The sequence below is a fragment of the Electrona antarctica genome (genome assembly GCF_951216825.1).
Source record: "Electrona antarctica genome assembly, chromosome: 18".
Taxonomy (NCBI): Eukaryota; Metazoa; Chordata; class Actinopteri; order Myctophiformes; family Myctophidae; genus Electrona; species Electrona antarctica.
Window position 1 is genome coordinate 36,785,198 of NC_136799.1, and position 20,694 is coordinate 36,805,891.

At 42.6% G+C, this 20,694-nt stretch overlaps 1 protein-coding gene across 1 annotated transcript in view; it reads right to left on the bottom strand.

Moving 5' to 3' along the window:
* The window catches only part of LOC306941876 (ryanodine receptor 3), a 302,817-nt gene that overhangs the window by 49,639 nt on the left and 232,484 nt on the right, over positions 1 to 20,694 (bottom strand). Inside the window, exons 63-75 of the mRNA XM_079527516.1 lie at positions 20,441 to 20,556; positions 19,750 to 19,817; positions 18,959 to 19,080; positions 18,663 to 18,712; positions 16,772 to 16,832; positions 11,857 to 12,095; positions 10,750 to 10,831; positions 7,867 to 7,997; positions 6,975 to 7,102; positions 4,756 to 4,966; positions 3,724 to 3,964; positions 3,289 to 3,376; positions 2,669 to 2,761 (exon numbers count right to left, since the gene is read on the bottom strand). Coding sequence (XP_079383642.1) covers positions 2,669 to 2,761; positions 3,289 to 3,376; positions 3,724 to 3,964; positions 4,756 to 4,966; positions 6,975 to 7,102; positions 7,867 to 7,997; positions 10,750 to 10,831; positions 11,857 to 12,095; positions 16,772 to 16,832; positions 18,663 to 18,712; positions 18,959 to 19,080; positions 19,750 to 19,817; positions 20,441 to 20,556 — 1,630 coding nt within the window. The remainder of the gene's footprint in view (positions 1 to 2,668; positions 2,762 to 3,288; positions 3,377 to 3,723; positions 3,965 to 4,755; positions 4,967 to 6,974; positions 7,103 to 7,866; positions 7,998 to 10,749; positions 10,832 to 11,856; positions 12,096 to 16,771; positions 16,833 to 18,662; positions 18,713 to 18,958; positions 19,081 to 19,749; positions 19,818 to 20,440; positions 20,557 to 20,694) is intronic.

Genomic DNA, 20,694 nt, shown 5'->3' on the forward strand with positions numbered 1-20,694 from the left:
CAGCCAGGGCAGCACGCTGCCATCCATCATCAGGTGCAGTGGCACGCTGCATGCGGTCACATGATTTGTCACCGCGCTGTTGGATTTCATTAGCTGAGATGAGTCATGTTCCACTTTCATGATGTCATGACACGGTGATGAATGGAGCGTGATGTGACTTATGGATGTATATATATATATACATTCATATCCATATATATATATTTTTTTACACTTGGTTGCATGCTGAAAATAGCTCCAGCTGAATCAAGTTCCCTTGATTATGGTGCTGGGTATAAAAAACAGTTTGAAATACACTCGCCCTCCTTGTGCAGAAACAGGAAACAGACACCATTCGTTGCCATGGTTACCATCATGCAATTGTGTTACCTGTTATTATGAGGATTTCATTAATATGGAAAAAGGAAATACAGCGTGACTGTCAAAAATGACATGTCATATACATCCATGGTGTTTATAAATCATTGTGTTAAAAGTTGTTTTGTTTGTGTGTTTTCATTTATAGTTTTTCACAGTGGGGTAAATAAAGAGCCCTTGTGAACATCAGTTGGAGCGTTGTCTATTCTGCATCAGATGAAGATTGTTTAGGAGCAGTTTATTTATCATTTATTTGTGGTGGTACTTACATTTGTAGGTCGCGGTTTAAATGCGGACAGAGAGCAGGGCTGCACAAGGCAATCGAGTCTAGATCGGCACAGACTCGCTCTTGAGGGCTTTATAAGCCACTTCCACTCAAGGCTGCTTGGTTTCGGACGACACTTAATATGGCGCAGCCTCACGTGAACGCGCATATCGAGGGCAAGTGTGTAGGGCGAGTGGCGAGGAGCTGGTTTCAGAAAGGGGGTTACACTGCCTCCAATGAGTCGGTCGGTGTGAGCTCGCCACCATTGGTGTGTGAATGTGGGAAGTGAGGACGCACGCTAGTGTCGAATGTTCGCCTGTTTAAATCGCTTTGAGCACTTGGAAAAGCGCTCTATTTTCATCAGTGAAACAAGGTAGTGGACAAACATTTTTCGCCATAGATTTAGTTAACGAAATGAACACTGATTCGGATCCCCGTCAGCTGCCACCAAAGTAGCAGCTACTCTTCCTGGGGTCCACAACAAACATAACACTGAATATCACATAACACAACACAATAAATGTGAGAGAGCATGTCAGAATTGGGGCTGGGACGATCTGAACATTTTTTGTCACGATTATTGTGGCCAAAATAAGTTGTACTTAATGATTATTGCGATAATCAAAAACACACCGCCCTCGAGCTTAAACTGTAGATCGGCTATTTTTGGCGAAGAGAACGAAAAAAGCAGTCAAAGTACAAAGCCAACTGGAGGTGCAGCTAGTGTGCGACGGAGAACGATCTTACGACAAATCAAAACTAACTAAAAGTATGATTATTGTTAGTGGGTTTTTTTAATCACGATTGTCCCATCTCTAGTCAGAACACAGAACGAGACCGCATGCACATGCAGTGTAATAATGGCAACCCTTTTGTTTGGGGTTTTTTAGGACCAAAACAAACAGATAATAAACAAACACAACACAATGCCTGCCAGCGCTGGCTGGCAGGGGGATAGATGGCATGACCAAATGTTTGCTGTGTGAATATTGGTTGATTGTTCATCAGGGGACGGATGTTAGTTTATGTCAGTTTGGCTTCGGTAATGCACGCACGCACGCACGCACGCACACGCGCACGCACACACACGCACGCACGCACGCACGCACGCACGCACGCACGCACGCACGCACGCACGCACGCACGCACGCACGCACGCACGCACGCACGCACGCACGCACGCACGCACGCACGCACGCACGCACGCACGCGCGCGTGCACCGGCTGTGGGAAGTGTGACTGTGAGAGTCGACTAAAAGCCATTTACATTTGGTCGAAAAATAGCAGATATACAAGCTCACAATGCGTCACGAATTTGACGCGTTGTGAGCTTGCAGATCTGCACGACACCAGTCCAAAACTAACGTATAACTGAAGCTTCTGCAGGTGGATGGAGGGTTTTTAGTGAGCTGCCAGAGACGTTTATAGAGTAAAGCTGTGGAATTAGGAAATAAACTCTGCGATGGTGGAATTAAGTGTGTGAATAAATGCCCTAGTCCCAGACTCCCAGCAGTAAAGCTGCACACATCACCTCACTTTGGGACTTAGTGTAAGCTCCAGGATTCAGTGACATTACCACGACAGCACCATCCCTGGGTTTGACTCACCGGTGGGGTGGCACGGGAGAATTACACTGTATCGCAAATGTAAAGGTATGTATGGATGTCCTCGACTAAAGAAATACTTACAACTAATTTGTTGTATTAATCGACTAAATGTGTGTGCATACAAACATGGAAAGATCGCCATTATCTAGGTTGGTATGGGTGAGAACTGAATATTCTAATGTTGATTTCACAATGGCTACTGGCAGAATGAAATTATTATATCTATCTAGTGTTGCTATTATGGGCATAGAAAAAAGTTATTATTTAAAGTCCAAACCGATGAATTGATTGATTCATCGATTAGAAGGTGATAGCACTAGGTATGCACAAGGTCTGTAGCAAAGATGGTGTCATTATATTCCGTAAATCCAGTCATTTGACAGCCCATGTGCCGAATTTCCAATCCGCAAACACAGACGTTCTTTGCCGTCCGCCTTACCTTGGACATCTTGGTTTTGCTGTCCCCGGTCAAAAATGCCAGGTTGTTGATCTCATTCTGGACCACAAAGTTCTGCTCTTCCCTTTTGAAGTTCTGAAAGCAAATGAATCAACAAGTGCTCCGTTACAGGTCCAATCCACAATGTCTCCCTGTTAGTTCAGTGGTTATCAAGGCTCAGGGTTCCCTGACAGGGTCCGTCCAAGATGGACCCTTAACCCATTTTGGGCGGGAACCCCTTTTGGTGTTAGCATTATGCTATGCTTTAGCTATTGAAAAATAGCAGATCTACAAGCTCATAGCGCGCCACCGAGTGGCGCGCTACGAGCTTGTAGGTCTGCTATTTTTGAAAAAATCGAAGGACGACTGACATAGAAACATAGCTTTTTCAGAAAACTGTCAGGATTTAGAAGATATTTTTAGAATCTGATCTCAGGTCAGAATGGGTTAACGGTCTATAATGCTGAGAGTGTGCAAATGGACCCTTACAGGTCCATTTGGTTCCATTTGTACACTCTCTGAGTTATGGGGGGGGGGTCCTTGAAATGAAAAAGGTTTGAGAATCCCGCTGTTCTAGTTCAACTTGTATGACTAGATTGAGATATTGAAAGATGGCGACTCACGTGTGATTTACACCACAGAATGAAGATCTCTCCCACCATTCTGAAGAGCTCATTGGAGTCGGCGTCCGGCTCCTTCAGCCATCTTGACCTGCAACAATGATGGAATACATTTCATTCAACAGTAACATGGGAATGGATGGAATGATGTTTTTGAATGTTTTTGAATTTTTTTGAATTTTTTTGAATGATGAAGTAAATTTAGTTCATTTTTAAATTTGTGAACTGTGAACTGAACTAGTTCATGTAGAAAGTGAACTTTCCCAACACTGAATTTTGAAGCAGATACTTCTGTACTTTTACTCATGTAAACTTTGAATTCTGGACATTTACTTGTAACAGAGTATTTCTACATGGCAATAGTATTGATACTTTTACTTAAGTAAAACAATTGAGTACTTTCTTCCCATCACTGGGAATGCGTATAAGACAACACACCTGTTGTTGTCGACGTAGCGGATGAGCATGGGGTAGAAGGCGTACAGGTCCCGGCAGAGCACGGCGAACTCGTCCAGGATCAGCAGCTCGGCCTCCTGCGTGTCCCCCTTGGAGTCGGCCTTCAGGAGCTCCTCCTCCGTCACCACCTTCACCGTCTTCTTCCTCAGCTTGTCCAGCGTCGGCAGGAACTTGGACTTCAGCAGGTCGGCGCGAGCCTTGCTGATGATCGGCTGCACGTAGACTGCACACAAGACACAACGGAACGGAGCGAAAGGGGAAAACGCAGAGGAAGTCAGATGATGCGTTTTTCAAACTAAAAAAACTCCTGCACGCTTAATGCAGTTAAAGGCTTTAATGGGAAATCACAACGTTTCGGACTATAAGACCTTCATCATTCTATGTTTATCTATAATATGAACCGAAATGTTGTGATTTCCTATTAAAGCCCTTGGAGCATTTGAAGACCTCGTTTAGTGTCCTCCTACGCCTGTCTTCACCTGTGTAAATGTGCAAGAGACTTGCTTTTTATTATCAAATACACTTGGAAACATCACCGCTATTTGTCCCAAAACATTTCGTACCAAGTGACTGCAATTTAAGGCAGCTACCATTGCCTAAATGTATAATAATTCTAATAGCGAATTAACATTATTGTGTTCTTTCTAATTTGCAATGTGACAACTGTCTTTATCGGCTATTTTCAAAAAGTCAAAGTACATGGGGACTGCAGTGGTTTGTGTATGTTTTGTAATAATAATCTAAATCTTCAGAGTAATTAACATTGAATAAAGTAAAAAGTAAGTAAAGTTTAAAAGAAAGTACTTAAGTACAGTACTTATAGTTACTATGTATATACACCACTGAGCTTTAACTCAATCAGAATAGGATCAGGAATAAAATCCAATTCTTTTGAGGGCACCCGTGAGCGAAACGGAGCGACGCAGAATATTCTGTGATTTCTCAAAGGTGAAAAAGCTCTGAACCCTGGCAGTCGATGTGTCTAACAGTGCACCACGCTCCCCGCAACCCCACCTGCGATTCTCTTCATCCAGGAGGCCTCGTCGATGCCCAGGTTGCTGTTCAGTATCTTCAGGATGTTGCCCAGGATGGCGCTGAGGTGCTCCGAGGTGACCGTGGCGCAGCAGACGCTGCTGCTGCTGCCCCCGCCGCCGGCCCCCGGCTGGTTCTCCGGACCCCGCTCCCACCAGTAGGACAGGTAGTTGCACAGCATGGGCAGCACCACCTCCAGTTTGGGATTGATTGATTGAATAGTTTATTAGACCGAATGTAAACACAGCAACAGAGTACAGTCACACACTCAGTCCAAAAGGGATAGCACAAAAACAAAGTCCTTTGCGGTCTTGTTTCCATTTAGGCCCTATGCAATTAATTCATAGATGGATGTTGGTACAATTATTACGTAATCGTCTAATCGCAATTATTTGAGATAATCAGCTATTTCCGCTATTTTTTTATGTATAACATTTATATAAAAAAATGGCAGTAATGTCTTGGTATATTTCAGTTATTTGTCATATCTGCCCTGTGCACTTTCTTAATTATGAAGCCTAAAAGGCAAACAGAAATGTCATTTCTATTCACAATGTTCCAATTTCCAATACCAAAAACACAATACTGGGTACGTTTGGATATATTATGAGGCACACATGAGGCACACCGAGCACACTGACAATACAAACGAGTGCGCTCCCGTTGCGCATTTCCGAAAGCACCCTACATTTGCGTGACAATGAATCGCCAACTTAATTGTGTAATGGTGACATGACAGCCCTACAGTACCTCAATGACGTGTATAATGGTGGTTAAATGTGTAATGGTGACAGTCCAACAGTACCTCGATGACGTGTATAATGGTGACAGTCCAACAGTACCTCGATGACGTGTATAATGGTGGTTAAATGTGTAATGGTGACAGGCCAACAGTACCTCGATGACGTGTATAATGGTGGTTAAATGTGTAATGGTGACAGGCCAACAGTACCTCGATGACGTGTGTAATGGTGTGTAAATGTATAATGGTGACAGGCCAACAGTACCTCGATGACGTGTGTAATGGTGGTTAAATGTGTAATGGTGACAGGCCAACAGTACCTCAATGATGTGTATAATGGTGGTTAAATGTGTAATGGTGACAGGCCAACAGTACCTCGATGACGTGTATAATGGTGGTTAAATGTGTAATGGTGACAGGCCAACAGTACCTCGATGATGTGTGTAATGGTGGTTAAATGTGTAATGGTGACAGGCCAACAGTACCTCGATGACGTGTGTAATGGTGTGTAAATGTATAATGGTGACAGGCCAACAGTACCTCGATGACGTGTATAATGGTGGTTAAATGTGTAATGGTGACAGTCCAATAGTACCTCGATGACATGTGTAATGGTGGTTAAATGTGTAATGATGACAGGCCAACAGTACCTCGATGACATGTGTAATGGTGTGTAAATGTGTAATGGTGACAGCCCAACAGTACCTCGATGATGTGTGTAATGGTGTGTAAATGTGTAATGGTGACAGTCCAACAGTACCTCGATGACGTGTATAATGGTGTGTAAATGTGTAATGGTGACAGGCCAACAGTACCTCGATGACGTGTATAATGGTGTGTAAATGTGTAATGGTGACAGTCCAACAGTACCTCGATGACGTGTATAATGGTGGTTAAATGTGTAATGGTGACAGTCCAACAGTACCTCGATGACGTGTATAATGGTGGTTAAATGTGTAATGGTGACAGGCCAACAGTACCTCGATGACGTGTATAATGGTGGTTAAATGTGTAATGGTGACAGGCCAACAGTACCTCGATGACGTGTATAATGGTGTGTAAATGTGTAATGGTGACAGCCCAACAGTACCTCAATGATGTGTATAATGGTGACAGCCCAACAGTACCTCGATGATGTGTATAATGGTGACAGCCCAACAGTACCTCGATGATGTGTATAATGGTGACAGCCCAACAGTACCTCGATGATGTGTGTAATGGTGACAGCCCAACAGTACCTCGATGATGTGTATAATGGTGACAGCCCAACAGTACCTCAATGATGTGTGTAATGGTGACAGGCCAACAGTACCTCGATGACGTGTATAATGGTGTGTAAATGTGTAATGGTGACAGCCCAACAGTACCTCGATGACGTGTATAATGGTGTATAAATGTGTAATGGTGACAGCCCAACAGTACCTCGATGATGTGTATAATGGTGACAGCCCAACAGTACCTCGATGACGTGTGGCATCTCCGTGTAGCGCGCGCCCGACTCCGCCATGTCGTTGATGTCCTTGATGAGGCCGTCCAGGCGCGGGATCTCGCGGCACATCTCCTCCACCGTGTCCGGCAGGCCTAGGACTTAAAATAGTGGTGCGGAATATAAATATAATACATCTTATGTGTGTCCTTTTAATCCCATTTTAATTTTCCCCTTCTGTAACCTAACTATATCACAAAGGTGCCCCGCCATTAATAGTACTATATTTTACAGTGACACTGGCTTCAAAATCATAAGAAAGAAGGGTGCAAGAAGTCATGATAATGACTAATGACTCATAATGACATGATAATTAGAACATAATAATGAAAAGACGTAACCACGTACCAATGTCCAATAATTAATCAAAAACAGATGTTTAAAAAGACAGCTATTCCCCCTCGTACCATCCTCTATAGTTTAATGAACTAGGACCAAGAAAACTGTAATTATTAAATCTAGCCGTTTTGCAAAACTAATACAATTATAATTTGATTTGTGTAAACCTCATAATAAGTCAGGAATTGTATCTCCTTCTCCATCCACACCCCTTAGCCCAAGGATATAATCAGAATCTGCAGGTATGGTTACTTTGTCTCGGTGAGGTCGGTGGAGCAGGCCAATACAAGCAATATCTACAATATAGTGCAGTGGTTCTCAGAGTGGGGTCCGGAGGACCGCTAGAAAACCGCACATCTACATGCTCACAATAAGGTCGCATCTTGTAGATCTGCCGTTTTCAAAAAAATCATGTGAAACATTCTGAAATGTAAAAACATTTTAACACCACAAATCTTGTATGCGGGTCCCTCCCTGGCACAAAGTATGAAGTTTGAGGAGCACTGATTATATACTTATGACTCACTGGCTCGCTCGCGGCCAGACTTGGTGTTGAAGACGGAGCAGGGGTTGTACGGGTTGAGCTGTGGCTCCAGGAAGGCTACAGGCATGGCTGCCGCCAGCGTGGCCAGACACTCCCCTAAGGCTGGCAGCTGTCTGGAGGTCACAGAACAGAGCAGAGGACACGCTGCATGTCATTAGAAGCACTTAAGACCCGAGGCCGACTCTACAAATGCCTTCTAAACCAGTAGTTCTTTCAAGATTTTTTAATAGAACATTTTCTAAAATAGCAGACGTACAAGCTTGCAGCATGGCACCAAGTGACATGCTGTGAGCTTCTACATCTGCTGTTTTGTTTTTTGTTTTTTTTTAAAACTTATTTCAGTTTAGGCAACTTTCACACAACCTCAGCTGTTTCATACTTTCACAGAATATATATATATATATATATATATATTATACACTCATACACACAAACAACTTCACATTTAAAAGTATTCACAATAAAACAAGGAAATAAAATACAAGTAGCGAGACAAAAACAACAGAGCGTCGACAACAATGGGAAGTGAACAATACTGAGAACAGACATGACTGGAGACAGAGGAAAGAGTATGAGCACATCAGAAGGTCTGGGGAGAAGTGTATTCAGTGAGTCGTTACTCGAGATTCCGAAACCTGCTACCTCATTAGTAGAGGCAGTACAGGACTCCATCTTTTACTAAATATGTTTGGTTGAAGCCTCAGGGCATAAGTAATTTGTTCCATCTGGTAAATGTCACATATTTTTTCCACCCACATACTGTATGTTGGCGGGGCTGGTTTTAGCCATTTAATTGTAATGCATTTGATGGCCGCTGTAAGCAGCACATGCAATAAATATATTTTGGCTCTACCCTCCAGACCTTCCGGCAACATTCCTAACAACATTACTATGGGATCCTCCGGAATGTTTTGACCGAAAACTTATTTTAATGCTTCAGATACCTCTCTCCAGAATGGTCTCAATTTGGGGCATGTCCAGAATATATGAGCATGATTCCCAATATGTGCTCCACAGTCCCTCCAGCATCTATTCGAGTGATTTGGACCCATTTTGGCCACTATTTGAGGCGTCCTGAAAAATCTAGATATTACTTTCCATTTAAATTCTCTCCATGTATTCGAGTTGGTTACCAGGTGCGCTTCACTACATACCTCCTGCCACGTATCCGTTGTTACTTCTATACCTAATTCAGCCTCCCATTTCTCTTTTATATACAGTGTATTATTCGGGCAAAGGTCCAAGAAGACTTGGTAGAATTCCTTGATTACCTTACCATCACCAAATTCAAATTTGAGCAACAACTCCTCGATAGGAGTGGGTTTCATGGCTCTCTCCCAGTCCTTATGTTTTGTTAGAAAGTCTCTCAGTTGCAGATATCTGAAAAAAATTGTCCTTGGGAGCCCGAATTCAGTCTGTATTTGTTCGAATGATTTAAGACCATCCTTATTAACTAATTGGTGTATGCTAGTTAGGCCGAATTCTGTCCAATTCCTGAATCCTACATCCAATTGAGCTGGTATGAACTCCTTTATGTAGCCAATATGTGTTAGCGAGGAGATCTGTTTAGGTAATCCAAAGGAAAATTTTATTTTTCTCCATATTTTTCCATATTCCATATTCCATATTCTCTAGTCCACTCACTCATTTGGATCTCTTTCAGTGGGGTATCTAGGAAGGGCACAACATGAAGGGGTTGCGAACAAAGGCTTTTTTCAATATTTAACCATCTAGTATCCTCAGTTTCCTGAAGCCAAATTGTTAACGGTTTCAGCTGTGCCGCCCAAAAATAGTGTCTCAGATTTGGGAGTTTCAGTCCTCTATCCTCCTTAGAAAGCTGTAACGTTTTTAGCCTCACTCTCGGTCGCTTCCCTTGCCATATGAATTTAGAAATAAGTCTGTCCAATTTGTCGAATATAATCTTAGGAATATCTACAGGTAGCATCTGAAATGGATAGAGCAGCCTGGGAAGAACATTCATACGTATACTCTCAATTTGACCCAATAGAGAAAGGGGAAGTGCCGACCATCGGTTTAAGTCTTCACTAATAGTCTGAATTACATCTGCTGTTTTTGAATAGCCAACATGATTCAATGAGTCGTCAGATGCCTGAAGAAGGTCTATTGACCGAAACATTGCCTAAATAAAGTTGTCCTTACTGTGCACGTGTAGACAGTGCGCGGGTCATTTCATTGTTGTGAATTAGCCAACGCTAACATTTTAAATGCTTTTAAGTGCTTTCCTGGTTTTAATGTTTTTAACTCAAAACCATATACTTGCTAATACTAATGCATTTGAGTTGCAACCGTTACTTGGTATACTCTTTTTTTGGAAGGATATAGATGAATAACTTAGCCAAAAATAGCCCATCCACAAGCACATGTCGTTCTGGCAGAAGTTCCCCTCTGAATAGGGATGCTGGGGTTCACGTGGTTAAGGAAGCTTCCATACTTTCATAGTCACAGTACAGTTGGGTGCCACCAATATTGTCCCTTATTATTTGACCCATTTTAGACCTCAAAATTAAAAAAAAAAATCCTTCTAAATCCTTCTAAAAATCTTCACGATTTTTCAATAGCTAAATTATAACAATGTTTAAAACACCAAAAGGGGTTCCCGCCCAAAATGGGTTAACTGTCCTTTTGCGCAGATCACGCAAACCTCAGCAAAAAGAAAAGGACAATATCGATGGCCTCCAACTGTATATAACCTTTCTGAACCTGGCGTCCCAAATGATGATGATTTATTAAACACAATTATAATAATCAGAAAATAGAAGAAATTCCACCCAAAAATAACAGATCTACAAGCGCATACAAACGCATTGCATCACGACACAATGTGAGTGTTTAAATCCAGGGTACCTTTCAACATAGATGTTTTTCCCAGTGCCAAGTGCGTAGAGGCTGTTGAGGATTCGATAACAGGAAACCTGGACGTCATCGACTGCAAAATAAACGAGATGAAAAGAACCCAGTTCATTTTTGACTCCATCCTTCTTTGTGTAATTATTATAATTATAATATACTGAGATTTAGCCCAACTAGAATAAATGTACTTGCAAATGTGTACTCTAGGGATGTAAACTGTGCCACCAGGGTAGTGGGTACCCCTTGTTTATAATTGATAATCTTATTTTTAATTAGTGTTACCTTACTACTGCTTCTGTATCGCTCTATTCTCACGTGCACATGCGTCTCATCTTTACTGCGGTGCTGCTATGGCAACTCAATTTCCCTTGGAGTCAATAATGTGCAATACAAATTAAGACAATTTGGAAGACTAACACAATCGATACACTGCAATGCAGGGAAGGCACTTTTTTATAGTTTTACAGCAGCTTATCGTCACCGCCAGGTCGAAAACTGGTATGTCCTTTTTCAGGACAAAATAACTTGTGTTACAAACAAACTGTAACGTACAGTGTAAACGTACTTATTATTTCAACCCAAGCTCTAGTTCAGACAGTACTTTTCATTGGTTAAATATTTACAAAAAGCCCATGTAGCCAGACATAACCACTTTCACTTTTAAAATGTTTCATAAATACTGCAGCAGGTCTACAAGCTCACAACAACGCCCTGTGATACTTGTGACAAATGAAAGTGATTCTGATTGTGACTAGGGTTGGAAAACTTTGGGGATTTTAACGATTCTGGTTTACTGGACATTAACATGTCTGTAACTCTGAAGCCGCATTTCCACCCAAAATAACTTTTATTTGTTATGATGGTTTATATCACATCTGCATCTTCCAACTTGAATAGTGACACGCCAACTTTGGTACCCACTTCAGGTCAAGAAGAAGTATTTTTTGGGTTCCAGTTCCGAACCAACTTTTAGGGATCTGAACCAATTAATTTGGTTCAAAGTTAGAAACCCGGTTCCAAATGTGATGGAACCGATTGTTCCCGGATCCTGCACAGTTGGATCCGGTTCCTCCGGTATACCTAATGACATTTGTGACTCACGGAGCAGGTCGACTCCGAAGTGGTGCTGCGTGATGTGCTCAAACAGAGCGGTGAGGATGGGGAGCAGGGCCACCGTGGTGTAGTTGATGTTCTGCGACACGCCTTTCATCTGCGAGCGCGAGTGGCTGAACTTCCCCAGCTTCAGGTTCTCGAAGGTCCTCTCCAGGTCCTCCGCCGCGTTCTCAAAGAACGTCCGCAGGCCCACCTTCACCGAGTCCAGGCCCGACTTCATGACCGTCCTGTCAGCGGTGATGGGTGGGGAAAATATTACTCACATTTTGTACTTTAAACTGCAAGTTAGAAACAACATGTATCATGTAATCAAAATGTCCTTACTACTTAAAGTACCAAAATAAATGTACTAATTATGCAGAATGTTTCACAAGTTATCATTATTTCTAATAAAATGTATAAAAATAATATTTTGAAAATAGCAGATCTACAAGCTCACAACGTGTCATGACACGTGAGCTTGTTTTGTATAATAATCTAAATCTTGTAATAAAGACGTCAAGTAATTGTAGTCAAGTAAAAAGTACAATCTTTGCCTCCGAGATGTAGTGGAGTACAAGTATATAGAAGTATCAAGAAATGGGGGTAAAACTTCACTAATGTTACTTTCCACCACTGATTATCCCACAGAGCAGCTGGGCAGAAGGACAATGCTGCTCTTAGGACAGACTCAGGGGCTGGGTACACGAGGACGTCGCGGGCTGTTCCCCGCCTAAGTTTGTGAATGATATAAAACTTTACTGCGTCTACATTCCGCATGCGGCCTGCAGATCGGCTATTTTTGGATGAAGAGATTTATAGACATTATGTGCAAATATAAAATAGCTGTGATACTTATATGTAAGTGGTTATGGTGAAATAAACCATTAACACTATAGTTTGGAGGGGGCGAGGGGACTATGACATCACCGTTTCAGCAAATTAGGCGGCATTTGCTATACACACGGAGACGTGAAAGTCGCGTCTCCAAACTTTCCCACTCTGGAAGGTAGTTTCAAAATTAGCCGTTAAAGTCCCCCAAAACGCCGTCTCCGTGTGACAAAAAGGGCAGATCGGCCAATTACTTGCCCGAGAAACACCGAAATCGTCCTTGTGTGTATACCACCTCAGTCACTGCCACACAACCATCAACAGGTTTTATATATTGATAATACCTTAGTCCTACACCACCTCTTTATTCACTGAATGAGGTGGATATTTCGATCCTATACTGTAGGTGTGTTTCCCCATGTCGGAGAATTATGACAACTCCTAAAGTGTATGATGTATTAACAAGATTAGTTTGACCTTCGTCTCATTCTTGTGGGTCACTATACAGTTGGTTTAGAAAGCATTGAATAGTAGGCCATGTATAGCCTACTTGTGTGCAAGGCGCAAGTTGGCACCTCGACAGAGTGTATTTCTAGTTGGCTCTGTACTTGGAGTCTTGGACCACACTTTTTTCCCCGCTATACACCAAATCTATGCCAAAAATAGCTGATTCAAAAACTCAAAACGCGTCGTTCGTGAGCTTGAAAAATGGTCCCCCTAGCCTAGAATATGGATGCAAGGATTCAGCATACATTAGGGAGTTGCCCATTGTGAAGTCTTGATGAAATCCCAGTAGGAAGGAGAGGTGAGGAACAAATCCTGCAGGCATCATATCTTCTGCTCCTGTGCATCAATAACACTGTACTGTACCGTACCGCCACGTTGCAGTAGTACCCAGTGGCGTGCACAGACATTTAGAGGGGCAGGTGCTCAAGTTAAAAAAGGGCACCTTGTGCAGCGCGTGGAACCGGCCGGTTGCCTTAATCTATTTTGGGCGGGAACCCCTTTTGGTGTTAGCATTATGTTATGCTTTAGCTATTGAAAAATAGCAGATCTACAAGCTCATAGCGCGCCACCGAGTGGCGCGCTACGAGCTTGTAGGTCTGCTATTTTTGAAAAATCAAAAAAAAAAAAGTTGTGCCCTTTTTTTTCTTCAAAAGGGCACATTGCCAAAAGGGCAGGGGGTGCTCTAGCACCCCTAGTGTCTATCTGTGCACGCCACTGGTAGTACCCTCATTATGTGCGAGCTAGATCAACAAACAGAACATTGTTTTCTTTGAAGAGCGCCGTTAAGCCTCAGTAGCACGTGCACGTCGTGCAGTCTGTTTGCTCTGGAGCTCATGATGTGAACGCCAGAAGCTGCTGTCTTGTTTAATGTCCCAGAAGGCAGCGCGGGAGAGCAAATGTTCATGACAAATACGCTTCCTCTCGAGGACAAGGACTGAGTTGAAACTCTTTGTTGCCTCCGGGTTGGATTAACGCAGTTCCTTATTATCAGGCTGCCCCAACAAGTCTCTAAAGAGCATCCAGCTGCTCCAGAATGCTGCTGCAAATATACACTGACACTATGAGAAGAGATCATCCCTCCCCCCGTAAACACTGCACTGGCTACCGATACAGTTGTTAAAAAAGTCCTTCGCCTCACATACAAAGGCTTGCCTAGGGCGAGCCCTTATACTGCCTGAGGCTGCTGGGTGACGGACTCCTTTTTGTCTCCACCAGGCCGAAGGCATGGGGAGAGAGTATGTTTTGCACTCCGTCCGTGTGTGTGTGTGTGTGTGTGTGTCCGTCCGTCCTTCCGTCCGTCCGTTACCAGCTAATCTCCGGCATCGTAAACCCGGTCGATGCCAAACTTTGCACACACACTCCCTGGATGCCAACGATGAACCTCTGCCCCGCATTTTCCAGAACGGCCTGTTATAGCGCCACCATGAGGCAGCTTTTCACATTTTTTACCTAAAACTGCACCGATCTGCGTGAAACGTTGCATGCACACTCCCTAGAGGCCAAAGACAAACCTTTGACCTGCATTTTCCGCATCTGCCTTTTATAGCGCCACCAGGAGGCCGACTTTTGTAAAACAATTTTTTTTGATATTACTCCTCCAGATTCTGTCCAAAAATCTCACAAATCGTTACACAATATCTCTATGGTCATGTGCTCAAGTCGGATCTGTCCGATATTTCATATTCCATCCTAATTGGCTATAATTGGCTTTCACAGTTTGCAAGATTGCCCCGTTTTGAACAAAAGCCTCAAATCATGAACGCAGCATGCAATTTACGTGAAATCTTTCACACATTTTCTTACTAGGCTGAGGAATATATCCCACCCTTTTCACATTGGCCTGTTATAGCGCCACCAACAGGTTGATTTTTGCAAAACACATTTGGAACAAAATGCCTCAAGTCATCCAATTGCCATCAAAGGCAAACATGTTTATATTACTCCTAAACATTTTGCCAAACATCTCACACAGTCCTATCCTCCTGGTGGAGACCTGTGCCCAGAAGGGCACTTTTTCTAGTTTTTTAGTGGGGACAGTTAAGCAGCACATCTAACTAGAAGATCTTTGCACATAGTCACCCATTTTTTTTTCCTTTTTAAAAACATCACAAAGCATCACAGAAACACAAACATCAACAAACAACGTACCCCCCCCCCCCCTCAACGAAACAAGGTCAAACAGGACAAAAGTCAAAAGTTAAAAAAAAAGAAGTCAAAACACAGGTCACAGGTCACATCATGGGTCAGTCAGAGTATTGTACACTTGTGAGAGAGGCACTGTTAATTCTGAAATCCACAGTCCGCTATATTTGGGTCACACCGAGCAGTCTAATCCAGGGAGGTACGAATATTGAAGTATTCTATAAAAGGTCTCCATGCCTTAATGAAGCCTTCGACGGTTCCTCTGAGAGAGATTTTTTTTTCTAAGCTTAAGAAGTACATCACATCGTTGAGCCAGATTGAGTGAGAGGGTGGATTTGGCGACTTCGAAGATAGTAATATTCTTCTTCTAGCTAACAGTGTTGCAAAAGCAATAATCTCTAACTTCTGATTCGTGTACTGTAAGGGTGTGCCGAATATAGCTATCAATGGACAGTGTTGTAGTACAATTTCTAGCACGTCTGACAGTGTGACAAACACCAGAATCGCTGTAGCTGGGGACTAGACCAATACATAATGTGTGAGATGTGCTTGTGTATGGGCACATCGGTCGCACTTCAAGTCTGCCTCAGGATACATTTCAGCCACCCTGGCTGAAATGTTTTTTTCTCATGATTTAGTTTTTGTTGAAAATGGCAGATCTACAAGATGCAACCTTATTGTGAGCATATAGATGTGCTATTTAGTGACTGACTCCTATAGTTATACTGCTGTACTGTAGGCTCAGACTCCTCTCCTTCCCGTCTGTAGTCTATACGTATTCATGTCCCATCAATGCAACACGTTACTAACTGGACTAGTTGCCCAGATTCTTGTGTCGTCTTGTCCGACATGGATCATGAATCTTCATGATTATGGAGGCCTTCCATGGATTATGGCTGTGACTGCTATTATAGTTGATGTGCATCTCTCTCTCTCTCTCTCTCTCTCTCTCTCTCTCTCTCTCTCTCTCTCTCTCTCTCTCTCTCTCTCTCTCTCTCTCTCTCTCTCTCTCTCTCTCTCTCTCTCTCTCTCTCTCTCTCTCTCTCTCTCTCTCTCTCTCTCTCTCTCTCTCTCTCTCTCTCTCTCTCTCTCTCTCTCTCTCTCTCTCTCTCTCTCTCTCTCTCTCTCCCTCCCTCCCTCCCTCCCTCTCCCTCTCCCTCTCCAACTGGTCAAGGCAGATGGCCGCCCACCCAGGCCAGGTTCTGTTTGAGGTTTCCTTCCATTAAAAGGGAGTTTGGATAAAATATGAATTGGCCTCTGAATCATTTCCTATACTGGAACACATAATCTATCGTATTTATTTTAGCAGCGCCGCTTTCATTTTTATTTGTGTGTGTTTGTGTGTGTGTGTGTGTGTGTGTGTGTGTGTGTGTGTGTGTGTGTGTGTGTGTGTGTGTGTGTGTGTGTGTGTGTGTGTGTGTGTGTCAGAGCGGTATATTCCCACCTGGTGTCCAAGGTGTGAGCCAGGATATGGAGACAGCTCACCATGGTGGTGGAGTCACTCCCTGAAAAAAGACAAGCCACACAATGTCAGCCACCAACGCACCAACCGGTGGTGGAAGAAGAGCTAAGTATCCAATACGGCAAATACTCTGTTACAAGTAGTAAAGTAAAAGTAGAAAAGTATTGGCATCAACACTTAAAAGTACCAAAAGCAAAAGGATCTCATGCATGCAAAACGTCCCGTTTCAGAAGGTATCAAATGCATACCATTTACCAGTATTCAAATCTTTAGATCTACAAGCTCACAACGCGTCGCGATGCACCACGTTGTGAGCTTGTAGATCGGCTATTTTCGAATAGCCAAAGTTTAAATAGGGCTGAAGTGGTTAACGTAAGTTTTGTAATAATAGCGAAAGTAACTAAAGCTGTTCAATAATTGTATTGGAGTAAAAGTACAATATTTATGTCTGAGATGTAATGGAAGTAAAAGTATTGAAAATTGGAAATACTCAAAGTAAAAGTACCTCAAAATTGTACCTCAAGGTACAGTACTTGAGTAAATGCAATTTACTTTGAATACTTTCCACAACTGGTACTGTACCAACAACACACCACTGCAGTGCACACCCACCCGAGTCATTATCATATTTCATAACAACAATAACGATAAACTTTAGTTGTATAGCACCTTTCATGACATCAAATGCAGCCCAACGTGCTTTACATAAAAAGGAGATCAACAAAAGAAATATAACACAAGATTAAAAACAATAAATTAAGATCAAAAACATGATCAAGAACAAATCAAATCAAAATTAAAACAATACAAGAAAATAGCAAGTTTACAAACATCACTTTAGAAGGATTACAGACTGACTTAGGGAGGGACTCGCACAGAATTCCCTCAGGTAGTCACAGAGATCTCACACCTGTTGTTCATTCACTTTCATATTTAACCACACTGACTGCCTGTCATTTTCCCCAGGTTTTATTCACTGATTAGCCTTGCTAATTATACTGCTTTGCTACTGAAAAGAAGTGTCACTCCTTGGAACTCTATCCATTATGGGAAACTGAATAGAATTAACATATAACACCACTTTCTCACTGGCAATGTCCTGACAAAGTACTGGCAATGTAATGAATTGACAATGGCAGGACATTTGAACTTTTCAAATGGCACATCTGTAGGTAGACCTACACACTTCAATAGTGAACCACAAAGACTCTACCTATTGAAAGATAATACTACTGTATATCTACATTTAAAGAAACCAAAAGAGTTAAAAAAGTGGGTCTTTCTTGATCTTGCTTTTAACGCTATCTATAGAGCTTGTTCCAAGCCGTTGGCCCATAAAAGCAGAAAGCTGCCTCGCCATGTTTTTTTATAATTCATTTTTGACACCTGGAGTAGGCCATCATTAGATGACCTAAGGAGAACATATTTGGGCAGCCAATCAGAAAGGTAGGACGGTGCTAAACAACCCATTTAGGACTGAGGCCGATTCTATAAACTGACCTAAGTTTTCTGAAAAACTTCAAATATATTTATTCAAATATTACAAAAATGTTATGTTGCTTGTCTTGAAGGGTAAAAAAACCCCAAAATGATTCCCGTCCTGAATGGGTTTAAAACAATGAAAAGGATTTTAAAATCAATCCTAAAGGTCACCGGGAGCCTGTGTAAAGATGCTAAAAATTATGTTCTATCATCTTGGGTTTCGTTAAGACTCTGGCTGCCGCATTCTAGTTGTACACAGTCTGTCTGAGCTTTTCTTAGGAAGGCCATTAAGCACACAAACACAAACGCACAAGCAACACGCAACACGCGGGGGCAAAAGAAACACACAATGTCGTGCCCTGGCCTAAAGAGCTGGTTATAATCAGCTTACCAAACAGGGAAATCCTGTGTCTGACAAGAGCTGCCAGTTTACAGAAGAGGCTGCGAGAGAGACGGGTGGCAAAGGAAGAAAGAAGAAAGAGATTAGAGTGAGTATCATCACAGTATTCAGGTGTGGCGGGGGAGGTAGAACAAGACGTTATGGAGCAAAGCTAGCAAGCTGTTGTATAACTTGTTGGTTCTCAAAGTGGGGTCACCCAGGGGTCCTTGGGGAACGAGGGGGTTCCAGAGGGAGTCCCCGGCTAAATGTGTTGTTAATACAGCATCGTTGTAAGCAGTTTACGGTACCTGGTGACCATCTCCTTCTCCTTGTTGGAGGCGTAGCCGCTGCTGCTCAGGTTCTTCACGGGCGACGACAGGAAGTACAGCGAGTGGTTCTTGAAGTACTGGTCGATGAGCGGGAGGAGGACCTGAAGGAGGACAGTCACGATGACATATCGCCGCTGTCGGGCAGAAACCTCTTATCTCCGTTATTCTAACTTTAACCTCCCTACGTGATCACACGTGATCACACGTGATCACACGAGATCACACGAGCGCCACACAAAAGTATCCGCTCCACGTTTCGAGCTTGTGGATATGTTACTTTTGATATTTTTGACTTTGAATGCTGAAAAGTACAGTTGGAGGCCATCGATATTGTCCTTTTCTTTTTGCTGAGGTTTGCGTGATCTGCGCAAAAGGACAGTTAACCCATTTTGGGCGGGAACCCCTTTTGGTGTTTTAAACATTATGTTATAATTTAGCTATTGAAAAATAGCAGATCTACAAGCTCGTAGCGCGCCACCGAGTGGCGCGCTACGAGCTTGTAGGTCTGCTATTTTTGAAAAATCGTGAAAATATTTATTTCAGAAAACTGGAGGATTTAGAAGGATTTTTAAAAATTTTGAGTCAAATGATAAGGGACAATATCGGTGGCACCCAACTGTAACAGTTTTGGACGTACGGTATGAGGTTTCCACCCGACAGAGACGATATAATACGCTGTGAAGACCATCATATTTTACTGCACCCGTCTGTGCATATGAACATGTGAACATATGCCGCATGTGATGCGGTGCTGGACGCACAGTACTTACTTTGGCAAAGAATTTGATTTCCCGCTCGTGAGGTGACCGGTCCGTTTTCCCACTGGCAGCCATGGACTCTGGAATAAGAATGATTATCGTTATAATTATCCTACTAAATGATATATCGAAGAAACCTCAGTCGGTTCCACATTTTTCTCCCTCAATGGGTTGAGCCATTGATCTGAACTTGCACACGGCGCCAGACCATTAACACACGAAGACAGTGAGGAAGCCCCGTTTTTTCACTTTCCCCAAATGTAAGCTCTTTTATTAGTGTTTTTTTTGTTTAAAGACTTTAAACGTAAATCGTCTGAGATTTGGGCTATGTGATCTGTTGTCCCTACTACTTGCCGTAGCACTTGCACTAGCCTCGACAACCTTACAGGCGTATGCAAAAGCTATAAGTTATAATTTAGATAGCAATTTATTTTTTTAGATAAAATGCTATAGCACTCTATAGTGTATACTCATAGTTTCATTGTACAAATATTCTACTGTTTTTAGGTTGCTTATGATTCTTGATGACCATTTTCTATGTATTTGATGTATTACCATGTGTTGTTCTTGCTTACTGTAAGTCATAGTAAATTGTCCCGGTTACGGACATGGGCTTTCTTTGTCGTCATGGTTACGGTGTACCCGCAGGCTATGGGATTAGGATCAGTTATAAGTTATAGCCGTACCACGCCCACGCACTTACCCAGGTGGCCGATGAACTCCTGGGCAGAGTCCACATACTTCAGCAGCTTCTTGAGGAACTTATAGGCGAACCTCTTCTCCATGGACGACGAGTCCTGCTCCAAATCCTTCTGACCTCTGCACAGTGGTGGAACAAGTAGGTTTTACTTAACCCATTTTGACCTGAGATCAGATTCTAAAAATGTCTTCTACATCCCGACAGTTTTCTGAAAAAGCTATGTTTCTATGTCAGTCGTTCTTCGATTTTTCAAAAAT